At 40.8% G+C, this 15,615-nt stretch overlaps 1 protein-coding gene across 1 annotated transcript in view; it reads left to right on the top strand.

Moving 5' to 3' along the window:
* The window catches only part of SEMA3D (semaphorin 3D), a 366,628-nt gene that overhangs the window by 333,668 nt on the left and 17,345 nt on the right, over positions 1–15,615 (top strand). The window contains exon 17 of the mRNA XM_078674186.1: positions 7,494–7,633. Coding sequence (XP_078530312.1) covers positions 7,494–7,633 — 140 coding nt within the window. The remainder of the gene's footprint in view (positions 1–7,493; positions 7,634–15,615) is intronic.

The raw sequence follows: 15,615 nt of genomic DNA, 5'->3' as shown, positions 1-15,615 counted from the left end.
AGACATTGTGGTCATCTAAGGATTGTGAACTATGAAATTCCGCATTATGATTTTAAATAGTAGAACTTTAAAAGTGACCACCACTGTTTCACCAGAATACCTTTAGGCGTAAATAATATAGTAAGGGGAATTGGGGTCCTGTACTTTTACTCTGGGAGCACAGCATACGCGCCAATGTGGGCATTCACAAGCATTTTCTAAAAGGTTTCTCACCAGGAAACACACATTAAAATTTGAAGAAGTGCCTACACAGGGTGAGATTATTAAGAAAAGAAGCCTCTATTCACGTAAAAGGGGATATGTCTTTCTCCATAGAAATGATTGCCTGTGATGAAACAAAATGCTAAAACAAGTAAATATTAGCAAGTTAATTTCCTCATGATTTACTCATGATGCAGATTTTTCACTTTAGCCCCAGCCCTGATTATGAGTCAAGATAGCACAGAATCATGAGTCATGTCTAGTCAGGGAGAGCAGAAATGCTGCATGGAGTTTTGCTGTTCCTGATCCTGACTAAGGTGATGTTCCTACATCATGTTTTTACAGGCATTGCACACCAGAATCGATTTTAGCAGGAAGTAATTCCACCCATTTCCCTTTGAGCTTTGGCTGCATCAGCATCCTAGCTTCTTTATCCATTTTTTGACTTGTGGATTCCCTTTTCAGATTTTTTATTACCCCCTCCCTCCTGACGCACCATACCCCATCCCCATCCCATACAGAGACCGCAGCATACATTTACCAACTGCTCAAACCAGGTGGCAAATGTAGGCATTATACCCCCACAGACTTGTGAATTCTGTGTGGTTGTATGACTGGTAAAGCTAGAGGCACATAGTTATCCCCCATTCCATGAGGTTTAACTTGTAATTGCATGATACTGCTGCATGGTAACATATAATTTTCATTCAAAGTTTGCACCCCTCCAGGACTGTCCAACTGCTAACCAGGGCCTTAGTGGAACATTCACACAATTGCATTTTGACCTGTAGTGTTGTACTAGAATTGTTATCTCAATGGAGATATGATGCCTGATAACAGGCACCAAACCCCTACGGTCTGTGGATTTCTCTGACTCTAATATATCTCTTTTAGGAATTACCATCTATTGCAAGGCAGTCCCTCAGATTTTTCCCTTTCTGTTCATGAACCACATTTTTGCTGTCCATATGACTCTGCAAACTTTACTCCTGCAAACCAGTGGCAAAGTGCTTGTGCTCTCTCATTAAAATTGAGATATTCCTAATTAGCACATTTTATTTACTTATAAGTCCCTACTCTATGGTAGGACATGTATTTAGGGCCTGTAAATTAAATGTTACTAGTGGACTGCATAACTCATTGCGCCACTCACAAAAGAGCCTCATAAAACATGTCTCCAGGCCTGGCCTTCAAGCCTGGGTATGCAGTTGTAATCCCCCTGCCAAAGTTGTTTTCATTGTATCAAGGCTGCCACTACCACTGGAAAATACTGGGTCACATAATAGCAACTTTGTAATGCTTAATTTCAGTTTGATAGCATCTAGAAATGACTCATTTTAATTAATAGTAATTTAAAATCAGACTTAATGATAAAGTTAGGTTTTATATTACTATTTTAGATTTGTCACTTTTAGAAAGTTGTCAAATCTCTGCCTATGCCAAAGGGGCCTTTCTGCCAGTGTCCATTGTTATCTGACTGTTGAATGGCTTCCCTATGGAGAGATTGCATCTAGACAGTGGACGAAAGGCTTGGTTGTGGTTAGGTGTTTTTCCTCCTTGAGTAGGATAGGCCTGGGGTCTGGGCACAGCCCCTTCCAGAAATTCAAAGGGCCCGTTTCTGTCACTGGCAGATGTCAGTGACTCCTGGGCCAGCCCTTTCTATTGTCCTACTAGCCAGCTTGACTTCAAACCCAGTGACCACAAGGGAGGGTTTGCCCATTTCTATAGCCTCACCTCTGAGTGGGCACAGGGAGGTAAGACCACAGGAAGAAGGGTTCTGCTATGTTGGTTTTAGAGAAATGGGGGTGCTGTGGGATAGCTTACAGTAAAATACACAAGAAGAGTTGCAAAAGTGTGTAGGATCGCCCATGAACTTCTATCCCTTTGGTTAGGGTTTGGCCAGGATTTGTCTCCACCCACAGGCTGGCAATGGCCATAAATGTGGCACCCCTTCAGAATGCTCCTAAACCTGTGAGAATCAGAAGAAGGACTGTCCTGTTGTGAGAAGAACCTGAATGAGTAATGGACCTGCATTTCTTGAACCAAGAACTCCAGAAGTTACTGCGGGGACAGAACAAGCTTCCTGCAAATGTCCAGCTGAGTATACAAAATGGACCTGCCATGGATCCAGATGCTTGCCTCTGTTGGACTGAATCCTAACCCAAAAATGGAATCCCCAAGGTCTTGGACCCTTAGCTGGTGTCAGAATGTACTCATCCTGTCCCCAAACCGCAAGATCTGGGACTTACAAACTTTTTGTTAACTTTCTGCCTGGAGAACCTTCGGAAGCCAGGACCTCCATCAAAGCCACAGCTGCCAACTCACCTGTCAGCCCCTGCTCGCTGGTTTGCACCGCTGAAGGAGATCAGACTTCCAGAAAAGTTTAAAATATTGAACGTTAGAGGCCTTCTTCAGGACTGATGCTGAGCAGCCTCCAGGTGAAATTTCGGACTTCCTGGACACATACTTGGTATTTTGCCTCATCAGAGCATTCTAGTCATGGTCAACAACCATACAGGGACCCCTCCCTTCAGCAACCCACAGTCATTGAGCCCTACTTCAGATTCAGCTAGCATCTTGCAAGGCCGAAGACTCCTCGCTGACTACTTTTTTTCCACCAAACGTTTTATGTCAGAAGGGAAACTCTCTACCAAGAACTTGGTCTCTGTATCTGAGCCATTCTCCATCACCGTCAGCCTTAACTTTTGACTTTGAACCAGCCCAGCATAACCAGATAACTCCAGTTGTTACTTTGTGCTTTTTCGGGCAATTGTTTATTAAAAGTGAAATGAATGAATGAAAGTTAATTTCTCTGGTTTCACCTATTGGAGCTTTGTCATTTCGGTGTCATTCTATATATTAGAATTTCCACTCTATGTCTAAGTTGGTTTGCGATTTTTCATGAGTTGTGTTTTCACCTTATTATTATACACATTGTATTTAAGTAAAGCATAACTGCTTTAGTGCCAAGCTACCACAGGATTAAGCACAGGTTTATTACGTGTTTTTGTTGTTCACCCTGACAAGGCTTGTTCATATTATTGTAGGTGCAGTCTCACCTCTCTCAACTTATATTCAAATTTCTTACAATTTCCATATAGAGTCCAATAAGGTGACCCATTGTTTGATGCGACAATATCAGGGCCTTCTGGCTAGTCTATTAAGGGTCCCGTGTAGGTATGTTTTTTGTTTTGTTTTACAAGTGACTTTTGTCTATACTCTGTGCAAGCAAGGAGGAGATATCAGGGCAAAGTTCAGGATCCCAGAGCATCTATATCTCCAAGACAGAACTCCCTCCTTCTTTCCTTCTTAGCCCACTTTCCACATATCTGTGAAAACAAGGAGGAACCATCAGGATACAGACCAGCATTTGCATGCATCTGCAAATGTAAAGAAGCTCAGCCTTTATAGACCTGGTTGGGTTGCTCAATCTCCTCCATTTCTCCCAGGGAATTGAAATGATAAGTGGATGTCTTGGTCGACCATCTCCCTACTCTGCTGGTATTGGGTATATATTTTGTGTTCCTAATCCCTTTAACCGCATGCATGTGGTGCAGATTTCCGCGCTGCGCTGAGTTTTAAAAACCCCCGCGGTTGAGCGTACGAGAAGCGTATCTCATGACGAGCTGAGCTCGTCATGAGCGTCGAAGGGGTTAAGTCCTGGCCCAACCCTTCTTTCTCAACTCAGAACTAGCATGGAAATTCATAGCTCCCGAGTTTTAGCACAGACATGTAGATGTCTGATGGGCACATACCTTAGACAAGATCCCTACATGATGTATCTAGAGTAGGAATGATGTGCTCCTTACTCAGGTCAATCGACAACTATTCACAGTACCTTAGCTAACATAATCTTCAACATACAACAAGGTGATGTATGGAATGCTTGAATTAATCCCCACCACCGGAGATGGCACAGGCCAAATTCCAGCCCATGGTTTTTCACCAGTCAAGTGCCTCTAAATAAAGGTCCCTCTATGCTACATCAGTTTTGACGCTGCTCATAGGAACAGTCCATTCTGTCTGCCAGGCACACACACACACAAAGGACACACACACAGAAACGACCACAAGCAACCCTAACTAACCAATTGCACCTATGGTGTCAACTGCAATATACAGCAAGGTGATAGCATTAGAGTATAATCAAAATTATGATAGCATTAGAGTATAATCAAAATTACCTTTGTGACTGGTGTAGGGAGTTTATATGTAGTTTATATGTAGTGCATGGGTAGATCTTGGGTTATGGAATCTGAGCCAGAGATATGGGCCAACTTTGGCTTTGATGCACATTAAGCTTAAATTCTACCTTGATTGATATTACAAAGTGGGTTGACAGGCCAGGCCTGCTGCTGTTGTGCCTTCTTGTTATGTGAGTCTTCAGTGTATTTTACCTGAACATTTTTAATGCTTCCAGCACAAAGTCAAACCACCTGCATGTCTCAGTCACAGTAACTGTGAGCCATCAGTATGTAAAATTGCCAATGACCAGATGAGTGTCACATACTAAATTGATACATGGTTTGAGCTTAAAAGCTCTTCAAGTCAATAGGTAGAACACTAACCCTAAAGTACATCTTAAAGACTTCCATTCTGGGACTGTATTATTTTGCCAGGTTTCTGAATGATCCCATTGATTAACATTGAATATTTCTTGTCAGCTTTTTTGGGGACATTTTAATAAAGTTCCATTTTAACCTTTATGTTAACTGTTTTACTTAAAATGGAGTGAGATACTTTAAATTCTTCATTTCTTCATTGCCTTCACTTGCACTGCTATAGCTTCTCACATGTGTATGAGGATTTTCCTAATACTCTGTTCTTCCTACCAACGATCAACCAAGTACTGTCACCTATACTGCTTGCAGTGCAGGCCATTCCCTGCCAGACTTATTTTTTTCAGTGCCCAATTGTGAGGTTGGTGCTGTTTCCATGCAGTGATTGATGAATATAATTACCAATATGTCACTCTAAGATAACGAGCTGTAAGAAGTGAGAAGGTATAAAGTTACAAGAGCATTATTGTCGGTTATAGCTTGTCCATGTTGATCAATTGTTCATAAATGGGATATTCTGAGTTATTGGAACACCTATGGGCCTAATTTGTGCATAATGGCTCTTTAATGTTGCTGTTTTTTCTACCATTGAAATCTTGCATGAGTTGTTCTATCACAATTACATTCAAGAAATGTCACCCAAAAGCTGTGCAATTCAAGTAAGCCTATCTGTATTATTTGTTTCTAAAATCTCTATGTCGTTCATTGTACTGGTGTATGAATGCATTGCTATCTCACTTGCAAAAAGATGCAGCACTTATTGGTGCTGTTGAAATGTCCTAGATGTTTGGAAGTAAACTCTCACAGTTTACTCCAGGAGCAAACCTGGCTCCTATTGATGGTTGGCAGTGTGTGAATATATATGGCCTGCATGTGAAACCTTTGCGGCTGTGCTGCAGACTGGTCTGTGGGACAGAAGAGTGCCATATTTTTAGGGTACCCCATGCTTTATACATGCATTCCCCAATTGATCTTAGGCATTTGGTTGATTTTGGAAATATACAAGTGTTTTCATATAGGTTTCCTTAAGTCAAGGCGTTGCTTTAGCCATGGGGGGAGGCAAGGTTAAGACAGTAGGGGTAACTCACTGAGGCTTTTTTGCTCCAGAGAATTCCAGGTCATTTGAAGTATTTTAATTGGGACAAGGAAGAGTTTGAGTCTGCTTACAGCAGTCAAGTGCCGGGGGCACATGCATCTAGTTCTGGAGGCTTTTCTAATTTCAGGGAAAGTTACCAATGAACAGAGCAGAATGCCACTGAAGGTGCCTAGGGGTCTAGAGTTTGCATGGACCCACGTGATCAAAGATGTGTCCTTGACACATCACACAAACAGATTAATCAAGAAGAGGTAGAAAGAAAATATGAAGACTCGTGGATTCTTTGGATGTGTATGAGCAAACAATAGTAGAGGGTCTGCCTGTGAGGCTCTGATTGGTTTAGGAATACCATTTTTCAGGAGATTGAGGAATGATGCATATTATCACAAAAGATATAATGTAGATACCCACACATTATTTGAACATTGAACACTGATAACTGAACTCTGATAAGTGAATTACTGTTTACAAATCTGATGAGGGAGTAGTCATGGGTTTGCTAATGTAAACACCTCCCCAGAAGCGCTTTTTCTTATCTTAATGAATTTTTAGGAATAATTAGAATTTGAATCTAACTAGGATGACGTTGTTTGATTGATACGCATGCATTTTACTCCCCATAAACATTTTAACACATACATTTTAAGCTTTTCATTTTGTGCTTTTCAATCTAAGTAAGAACATTTTGTAGTCAGACATTATTTTCTAATATTAAGAATGTTTTTAATGCAAAAAATCTGATTGCTACTATTTATTTTATAGTTCTCATAAATAACTCTTGTGATTCAATTAACAAGTTTCTGTCAATATCCTATTGCATTAGTTATAGCAATGCGCATTGTATTTATCATTTCAGAGTGTTGTAAGTCTGGGTATTTCTTTCTCTCTTGCACTACCTCATTGTTCTAGGTAAATATGTAGACGTTTCCTTACATTTACTGACTGCAATGGATTGTACATATATGCAATAACTATCATTACAGATTGTACATGCCATCCTTAGGAAAATTACTCAGTGTGGGCAGAGAACTCCGCCCCGCCCGCGGAGTTGTGGAGATTTGCCTACTCCGCGTTCCGTGAAGAACGCAGAGTAGACACATCTCTAAGCACTCCGCGGCGGAGCGACGTTGACCAGCCCTCCGCCTCCAACCCCCCAAATAAGAATTAAATAAATGTACAATATAAGTAAAAAAATAAACACTTACCTTGCCTGCGGCGTCCCCGGGCTGCGTCCTCCTCTTCCTCTGCGTTTCATGGTGATCTGCGCATGCGCATTCCTTGCGAGAAATGCGTGGGTGCGCGTGCATGCGCAGATCACCGTGAAACATCGAGGAAGAGGAGGACGGCAGCCTGGGGACGCCCTTTACTTATAATGTATATTCATTTAATTCTTACTAGGGAGGTGGAATGCGGGCGGCGGAGCGGAGTTTGTCCCCACTCCGTAGACCTCTGCGTAGAGCCGCTCCGCCAGCTCCGCCCAAGGTTAAAAACTACCAACATTCCAGTGTAGAACCAAAGTACTTAAATTATCATGAAACAGGATTGTAATTGTCTTTCTTGCAAATAGTTATCGCACTATTAAATTGCTATTTAAATTAGGTTACGATGATTCTTCCTTGTCACATTTTTATTTTCAGAACATAACCATATTGCTGCTGATGAAAAGAAGATTTTTGGGGTTGAATTCAATTCCACATTTTTGGAATGTATTCCAAAGTCGCAACAAGCTACTGTCCAATGGTTTATTCAGCGTTCAGGGGAAGAGCAACAAGAAGAGGTAAATCTTTTCTACAATGTTCAAAGCAGTCATCAACCAGTCTCCCTAATTTATATATGCTGCGATTTGGTGTTAATGTGCTTGATTAGGATATAATTTAATGAAATACTAGTATCCTTGTTAGGAAAGTGACACAAGACATATGTTTGTGAGCGTGTCTGTGAAAATAGTCGACCTGCCTATAATCTACTGCCATGTGCATTATCTGAAAATAGGACCAGAAATTCTTTATTCATTCCTCGCAGTGCTGGCCCTCAAAACAAACTAAAAACCCTTCACAGTCAACAAATGCTCCCACTTTTCTAGTGAGAAATGCAATTTAATCCAGAATATAGAGAACTTTCCAGAGTTCAGCCTCTCTTACCTATCTAGAGACTTTACCTAGTAACGCCTGTGGGAGGACAACCATCTTGACTATGGGAGTGCCTACCCCAAGCATCTGCAGAAGGTAACACAAGATCACGATCGCTAAAATGTATTTCCTTTGCACCTTTCACTGTGGATCCCAAAGTGAAATTGGCAGAAGCTCCATAGGCTTACAACACCCACCAATTTGCTGAAAGGGTCTTGCACCTCCAAACCCCATCTTAGGCCCATATCCTGCCCTCTGTGTAAGAGCCCAGTCCATCAGTCAGAAGAGGGAGGCATTAAAATAAAATTAACCAGGTCTGGGGCAGAACCTCTTACACATATGATGACATTAGGTCGAAAGGCTCCACTCAGTTATTCTTGGCGACTAGAGTACAATCATTTTTCTATCAAATGTTTTACCTTTGCAGCTGCCTCTATGGAAAGTGAACTCTATAATAATATAACTCTACGAGACAGAACATACACATCAAAAACGGTGTTTTAATGAGCAACATTTAATTCACATTTCTAGTTTTAATTTAAACAGGACCTTTTTAATAGAGAAACTTTCTTTAAAGCGCCAATATAACGTTAGCGTACACTTATCTTTAAACTTCTTCATCACATTTTGTTTGTTACTGTAAACAGGAGTCCCTTTCCATGGATGATCAAATTCTCTACCATTGGATGGTGGTCAGTGTTGGTGATTGTGCACTGCGCACAAGGCTGGTTGCAACATAACTACATTTACATTCATGTTGCGTGATGACATTTAAGAAAGGGCAACCTCGTAAGATGAAACGGCATAGTTGTGTATGATATCCTCCTAGAACTATACATCAGCTCTGCGAATCCTTGTCTCCAGGAGAAGAATCTCCCTTGCGCTCAGAAGAGGCTGAAGACATTCAGGATATTTTGTGTCAGTGGCGGTTACTTACTTCAAAATAATGATCAAACAGCTCATAGCTGTTTCTGAGTGCTAAACAGGGCTTTAAGTGGGCTGGGTCTCACCGGTGCTGAGCACTGGCAGTTTTTTAAAGGGGGGCTCGAAACGGATCTCTATCGGGCTCGATTTTGTGCCCTGGCACAGGCGGTCCATTTTTTTTCCAGACTACAGTGACAGCAGGCACATCGATGTGTGCGATGTTTGCGTGCTCACACTGCTGACTTCTCACTAGGGGAGAAGGTACGGCATGACATCATGCCAGGCAAACGTTGTAGGGGAAGGGAAATCCTTTAAAGAGAGTAATTTTCCCTCTAGATTTCCATTCTCTTTTTGCAACTTAGGCGCCATCACATTGTTGTGGTCCCCTGGGCTTTAACTGGAAGCTTTTTCAATATTATATACAAGCCATAGTTGCTGCCTATTTATCTTATGCATCTAACAACCACTGACAAAGCCAATAGTCCTGACATGTTGTAGGTATGATGTTACCTGTATCATATATCTGGATGTAATGACAGAAACAGCAAAATACAATTAAGGCGACACACTATGCTAAGCATAGATTTTTAGCTTATGTGTTTTAAGCCACTTAAAGCCCTGGTGCTAAACTAGTTCTTCAATCTCATTCACACGTTTGGATAAAGAGAAGTATAATCATGTAATATTTCCTTTCAGTCTGCCTCTCTGATTATTACATTTGCAGACATCGTTGAATTTTAGAAAACCAAACACTTCAGTTATCCATCTCCATAATGCCTATTAGAAAAAAACTTGAATGAATGCAACAAACGTGTCACTCTTCATGGGTCATGTAATATTGCATTGTATTAGATTCATAGGTGTCAAGCTTACATATCAAGGACAATACGTTAGTTTTCTGACAGAAAGTGGCCTCCTCATTTGTAAATACTGAAACAACTAAGTCTGTGACTACATTGCACACTCCACAGCTTATCTTGCCTGGGATACACACTGCAGCAAATACATAGAACCGAAAGTGATGGTGGTTGACGTATAGCACTCTATTGTTTTTTATATAGCGCTTTACTATCCCTTTCAAGGCATAAAGCTCTTGCCGGTTGTTCAAATTATATTATACAAAAAGGGGGCTGAATATGTTGTCGATGGATCCGACGGCACATCGGTGTCAGACCCACTGACATCTGCCCCTGCAGTCCGCCCACCGTATTACAATGCAGCAGGTGGAAGCATAAGGCATACGGACCACTCCTTTTCGGTACATCGAAAAAAGACCATAATCCTTTTAATGTTGTTGGCTCCACCTGCAGGATTATGATGTCATTTTCTGACAGCCTTTCGATGTCATCCTTTTAGATATGGAAAGGTTGTCAGAAAATGATTTTGGGACCCCTAGCAGGGCCCCCTTCCATCCTGGCCCTCCGCTACAGGGGTGAGGTGCCTACAACACGGTCCAAGGATGATTACAAACCTCCATTTTGCTATGGCTGCTTGTGCTGTGGATCTTTTCCGCCCGCCACATAAGCTACCATAGCATAATGAATGTTTCCGACCGTACTATGGGCGGTCACATCCTAATTGTGAAATTGGAACTGCCGACCTATGATTGGGCGGTTTCCACACTGACACGGTCCCGGCGGACGCAAGTCCCCCGATATCGTAATCAGGGTTACAGTATTTCATAACCGTGGTGAGATAACCTTGAGTCACCTATGTCTTTTTCTGGATGACTCTCGACGAACATAATTACATTTTGGTTGTAATGTAAGGTAGTATGTAACCTACTGAGACATTGCCCCAGTTCAAGATCCCTAATGTGTTCGAACTCAAATTTAACTGTGTTAAGTCAGAATTCTTGTTTTATTTACCTGCCTGATACTATTTACAGAGCTCTCCTACAATTAAAAAACATAGCAAACTTAACAAAATAAAGTATGCTTTTCTCAGGATAAACTAAAACTCTAAAAATACTTGCTCATTTTCCTTCTTGCCCTTACTGTATGATTAAACACGTGTTACCTAACCTGATGGAGTTCCTGTGAAGATTGTAGCCAACCTTGCTTGGTCTCTGTATTTTATAAAGCATATCTGAAGACAACGGATTCTGCTGTGAAGCCCCTATCTGCCCACTGACAGCTGCCAGGGGCTTGTGCGGCTGAAGCGTGATGCAGGAACGGTGCACAATGATGGTGTTATCCAAGCTTACAAAGGGTGTTGACTTTATCTGCTGTCAGAGCCTTCATATCTCTTTCCCGGATGCCGTTTTAGTCGCTTATCTTTCAGTACCGAAAGGCTAAAACGAATTTGTCAGTTTGATAGATGTCATTGAAGAATTTAGGTTGACACCATCTTCGACGTGGAACCCTCAGCGAGTGAAAAAGTGTGACCGACCTGGAGTGATTGCGGTTAAATATTGAAATATAAATCAGTGCCATACTCAGCAGATTCAGTTCAGTGAGCCACATTCCGTCGCCATCAGCTTTACTTTATCACTTTCCATCCTCCACAGCTGTGAAAATCGCATGTTTTTCTCCCAATTCGTTTAATCAAGAGCATTAGGTGCAGACCCAATATCTTTGCCCTTTAGCAATTTGTTCCACTTGTCGATGACGTATCTAATATTGCTCATATTCATATGTGAAGAATTATAAGGATGAAAAACAGACAATCTTGTTTCTCAAATAACAATTGTCTGGCTTTTTATTTCTATTAATTTAGCTTTCCATACCAGCTCTCCCTCGACTCTGGTATTTTACTGAACACCCCCAAGGACAGGCATGTCTTTACCTTACTTCAATCAACCTGTCAAAGCTGCGTGCCCAGATTATTTGAGGCTAATATCATTTTATGAATTTATTTAAAATCTCCGGTTCCTTTAACTTGCATGGCGATATCAATCATGTCCTTTTCTGCTCTTCTTCATTTAGGATCTTTTTCTTGTTTTTGAGCAGCACCATGTCTCATACCATATACACAAGAAAAGTTATATTGTGAATAGTACAGGCTGCACTGTGAATATTTGACAGTTAACTTGAATAAGGTACTATATGATATGCTATTAACTTTTGCCCCAATTCACTGATCTGTAAGAAATTTTCCAAACAATTTCCGCAAAGTGGCTAATTTTCAGCATGTCAAATTTTATGCAGGTCTGCCTAGTGGAGAGTAAGTTAATCCTTTCATACGATTTTTCTACTCTTTGCTAAATCAAATCTTGCTGACTAAATTTACACCTAACTTGGCATGAGGCTAAAATGTATTAAGTAGTGCCTCGTTGTGGTTTAGTGTAAATACTTACAGCACTTTATCTTGACTTTCCATACACACCTGGATCTGTGGACCCACATTTAGAAAAATAACCAATCCCATTGGAAGATATGCCAGTTTACCCTGCCACCCAGTGGTGGATGATTGGACATAGAAGGGGTCCGTGGACCAAGGAATAGAAAGGGGCTGTCTTCCACATGAATAGTTCGGACTTATGCAGTGCTGGGTGTGACCCCCTTTTGCTTTTAAAAAATCAGGAGGTATGTGGAAAGGCAAGGGGAGCTTCCACTGAAATCCATGGGCTGTATCAGGACCCCAAGAGTCCACAATGTCCTTAAAATATATGAAATTACATCTTGTTGCGGGTCTGCAGACCTCACGGCAGGGTCAAGAACCCAGGACTTATTGAAGTGCTGCAGACCCCAAAGTAGGTCTTGAGGTCTGTGAACCTCATTTATGGTCTGCAGATCCCCCGCCCCCAAATATAGACCACATCTCAAATAAACAATCAATAAATCAGGCATTTGTAGAGCACGCAGCTACTGTGACAGGAGTATCCCGGCGCTGCAGGCCCGTCCTGCAACTATGCAAGACCAAGTAGCATGGGGTACTGGGTGCGTGGCTGCAAATCACACCTTGTTGTCAACCCAAACTGTGAGCGGCCAAAGGCCATGGTTGCACTGTGGATTGAGAATGGTGGAATAAAAAACATGGGAGTTGGATGTAATATATCAATTCCCAACGAAACAATGCTAAAGCTAATATATTTTTTTAATCAAAAGAAAGTAACCTGTTTCAAAAAATCTCCCAAATGTTCTGAAAACAACACAGTTAAAGTTGCAGTAAGGTTAGGAAACAAAAGCGAACAATCACACAAACCATAAATCTGACTCCAGTGCACTGCTCACAACCTAGCACATGATGACACATATGGTGTGCACTGTACACCATCTGCTTGCCCATTTCATACAATTTCAGAAGGTGGTGGAAGGAATCTAGCAAGTGGTTGGATGGACCCAGATAAAAGTGATTGCAGTAAACCAATTGGAGCGGATATATGGGGCAACGAGGTAGGCATGACACTGTTAAGGTAGAAAATGCGACAGTTTGCTTAACAAGTGTAATTAGTGAGAACAGGAGCTGACGCTATAGTTCACTTACTCTTTCAAAGTCAACTCCTAATCAAGTATAACTATTAGAAGTTTGAAACTTGAAGACAAGGCCAGAAGTGCCTCGTTTAGGCAGGCCATGGGATCATGGTTAAAGTTTTGATGTTATCCACGGGACAAGTGGAAATATCTTACTCATCCTAAATTTCGGAAACTGATGACCCCTCAATAGTTATACGAATGCTAGGCAGTCTCTCAGCTCCATCAAGGATAAAGGGGCTATGTTGGTCATCCTAATCCTAAACTGCATGTCATCGGCATAGGCCAGCTACCTACAGCCAAACACTCTTATAAGGTGAAACAGTGGCTGGAAATGTATGTGGAACACAGTGTGATACATATATAGGTTTGCTGGACCAGGCTCTTACTGGAGGGTTACTCAAGAAGGCTGGCACTGGTATATTTGAGGCACCTTCAGAACTTCTCATCAGAACACTCCTGGACCTGGTAACAATTCAGAAGAAGGACTTCTCTACTGTCTAAAGAAGGAAGACTGGGCCTTTTTTCCTTGAGCCACGGATAAGGATTGTGGCTGCCTTTTGACAAAGGTTCACACCCAAGTCAACCAGTAACCCCATTTCTCACGCCATGCCTTAGAACATCTCTGCAATATTACAATGTTTAGAGTAGAGAACCCAAGCATGTTAGCACTAGTTAGCAATGGTAAAAAAGAAGCAGAAGGCATGGCCTAACATTTGTCCCGTGTATTTGAAGCATAGCAAATGTCACAAGATAATGGCAGAAATTAAAGTAATCATTATACATTGCTTGGACTTTTGCAACTCACCAAAACCAGTAACCCACTGTTTGAGAAACACTGATTTAATGACTTTTGTGGTTCAGTCTGGTAAGGATTATGTTTATTATAACTTGAATGGGGCTCTCTCCCCTCACAACTACTAACCCAATGCTGCAACCAACACAAAGCATCCACCGTTGATACATTAATTTGTTGATTCTTGTCCTTTCCTTTAGTCCCTTGGATTCCATCCTGCTGAACTTCAGACATTTTTGTTACACTGGACTGCCTTATCTCTTTCTCCCTCTCAGGTCCCCCTCTCTCCTCTCACCAATTTCAGCCTCCAACTCTTCTCCCCAAATACCACTCTCTTCCCCTTTTTATTTTAATTTTATTGTATTTTTTTAATTTGTATTTCTCTTTTCACTCTGTAAATATGTGATATATACTTGTCCAAGCCGAATTGCTGGTAAAATGGAATCCTGAGAAAATCTACTATTTGTATATATATATGTATATAGAGATAACTCTAACCCCTAGTATATGTAGTAGACCTTTGTACTCACTACCATTCCTATGTGATTCTTAGAGTTTATCCATTTGTATCTCTTCCTTGAGTGACTTTACAACTTGTTACATTTACAATTGTTTCTATTTGTATCTCTTCCCTGTGTGACTTTACAACTTGTACATTTGCATTTTTTTTTCTGTTTGTATCTTTTATGTAACTCATATAATCCTATATATCCTAATATGTATCGCAACTGGTTCTTTTGTAAAGCGCTCTGACACGTTCGGGTAATGTTCGTGCTATAGAAAATCGCATTAAATAAATAAAAATAAATAAAGATAAATTACCTTTTAAATTCTGCTTAAGCCCCAGGGAAGCTTTTCTTAACTACTGAGGAAGTGTCCCACAATGAAGGATACATCTTCTTAGTTCCTATAGAACATTGTGCAGCCTCTCCAAAGAAGGTGTGTCAATTTCAGAGATAAAATTACTCTAGCACACTTGACTTATACTACATTAGCAGTAAATCATTGGCAGAGCGACATAGAGGATGGAAACCTAAATTTGCTAAATTAAAACACTCGTCTGGAAGGATACGATTTTGTCTAAAATATGGCCACTCAACATTTCAAATTTGTGAGGCAGGTCAGCTGAATAGAATTAAGTTGGTAATTTGGTAATAGTAATGCCTATAGTAATGCATTTTGTTTCCATTGCTCACCAACAGCAAATCAGTGCCAAGAGGAAATATGTGTTGTGAGCAAATACGTAATATCTAGTTATTCTTAATTTACTAGTTATTCTTAATTTAAGACGCTTGAGTATCTCTGAAGAACATAATTGCAAGTTTCCCATTTACACTTCCTCGAGATAAAAGAAAAGGTGTGTTTCAAAATATGGCAGCAATTATGTATTACAAAGAAGAAAAGATAATTACTTTTCAGGTGCCACCATGTGAGAATGTTATGTTGTGCTACATTTTAATTAAATGTGGTTGGATTTGAAAGACAAACGCAAAAT

Source organism: Lissotriton helveticus, chromosome 1_1, assembly GCF_964261635.1.
Source record: "Lissotriton helveticus chromosome 1_1, aLisHel1.1, whole genome shotgun sequence".
Lineage (NCBI taxonomy): Eukaryota > Metazoa > Chordata > Amphibia > Caudata > Salamandridae > Lissotriton > Lissotriton helveticus.
Note: the sequence above shows the minus strand (reverse complement) of the source record. Positions and strands in the feature narration are given on the sequence as shown.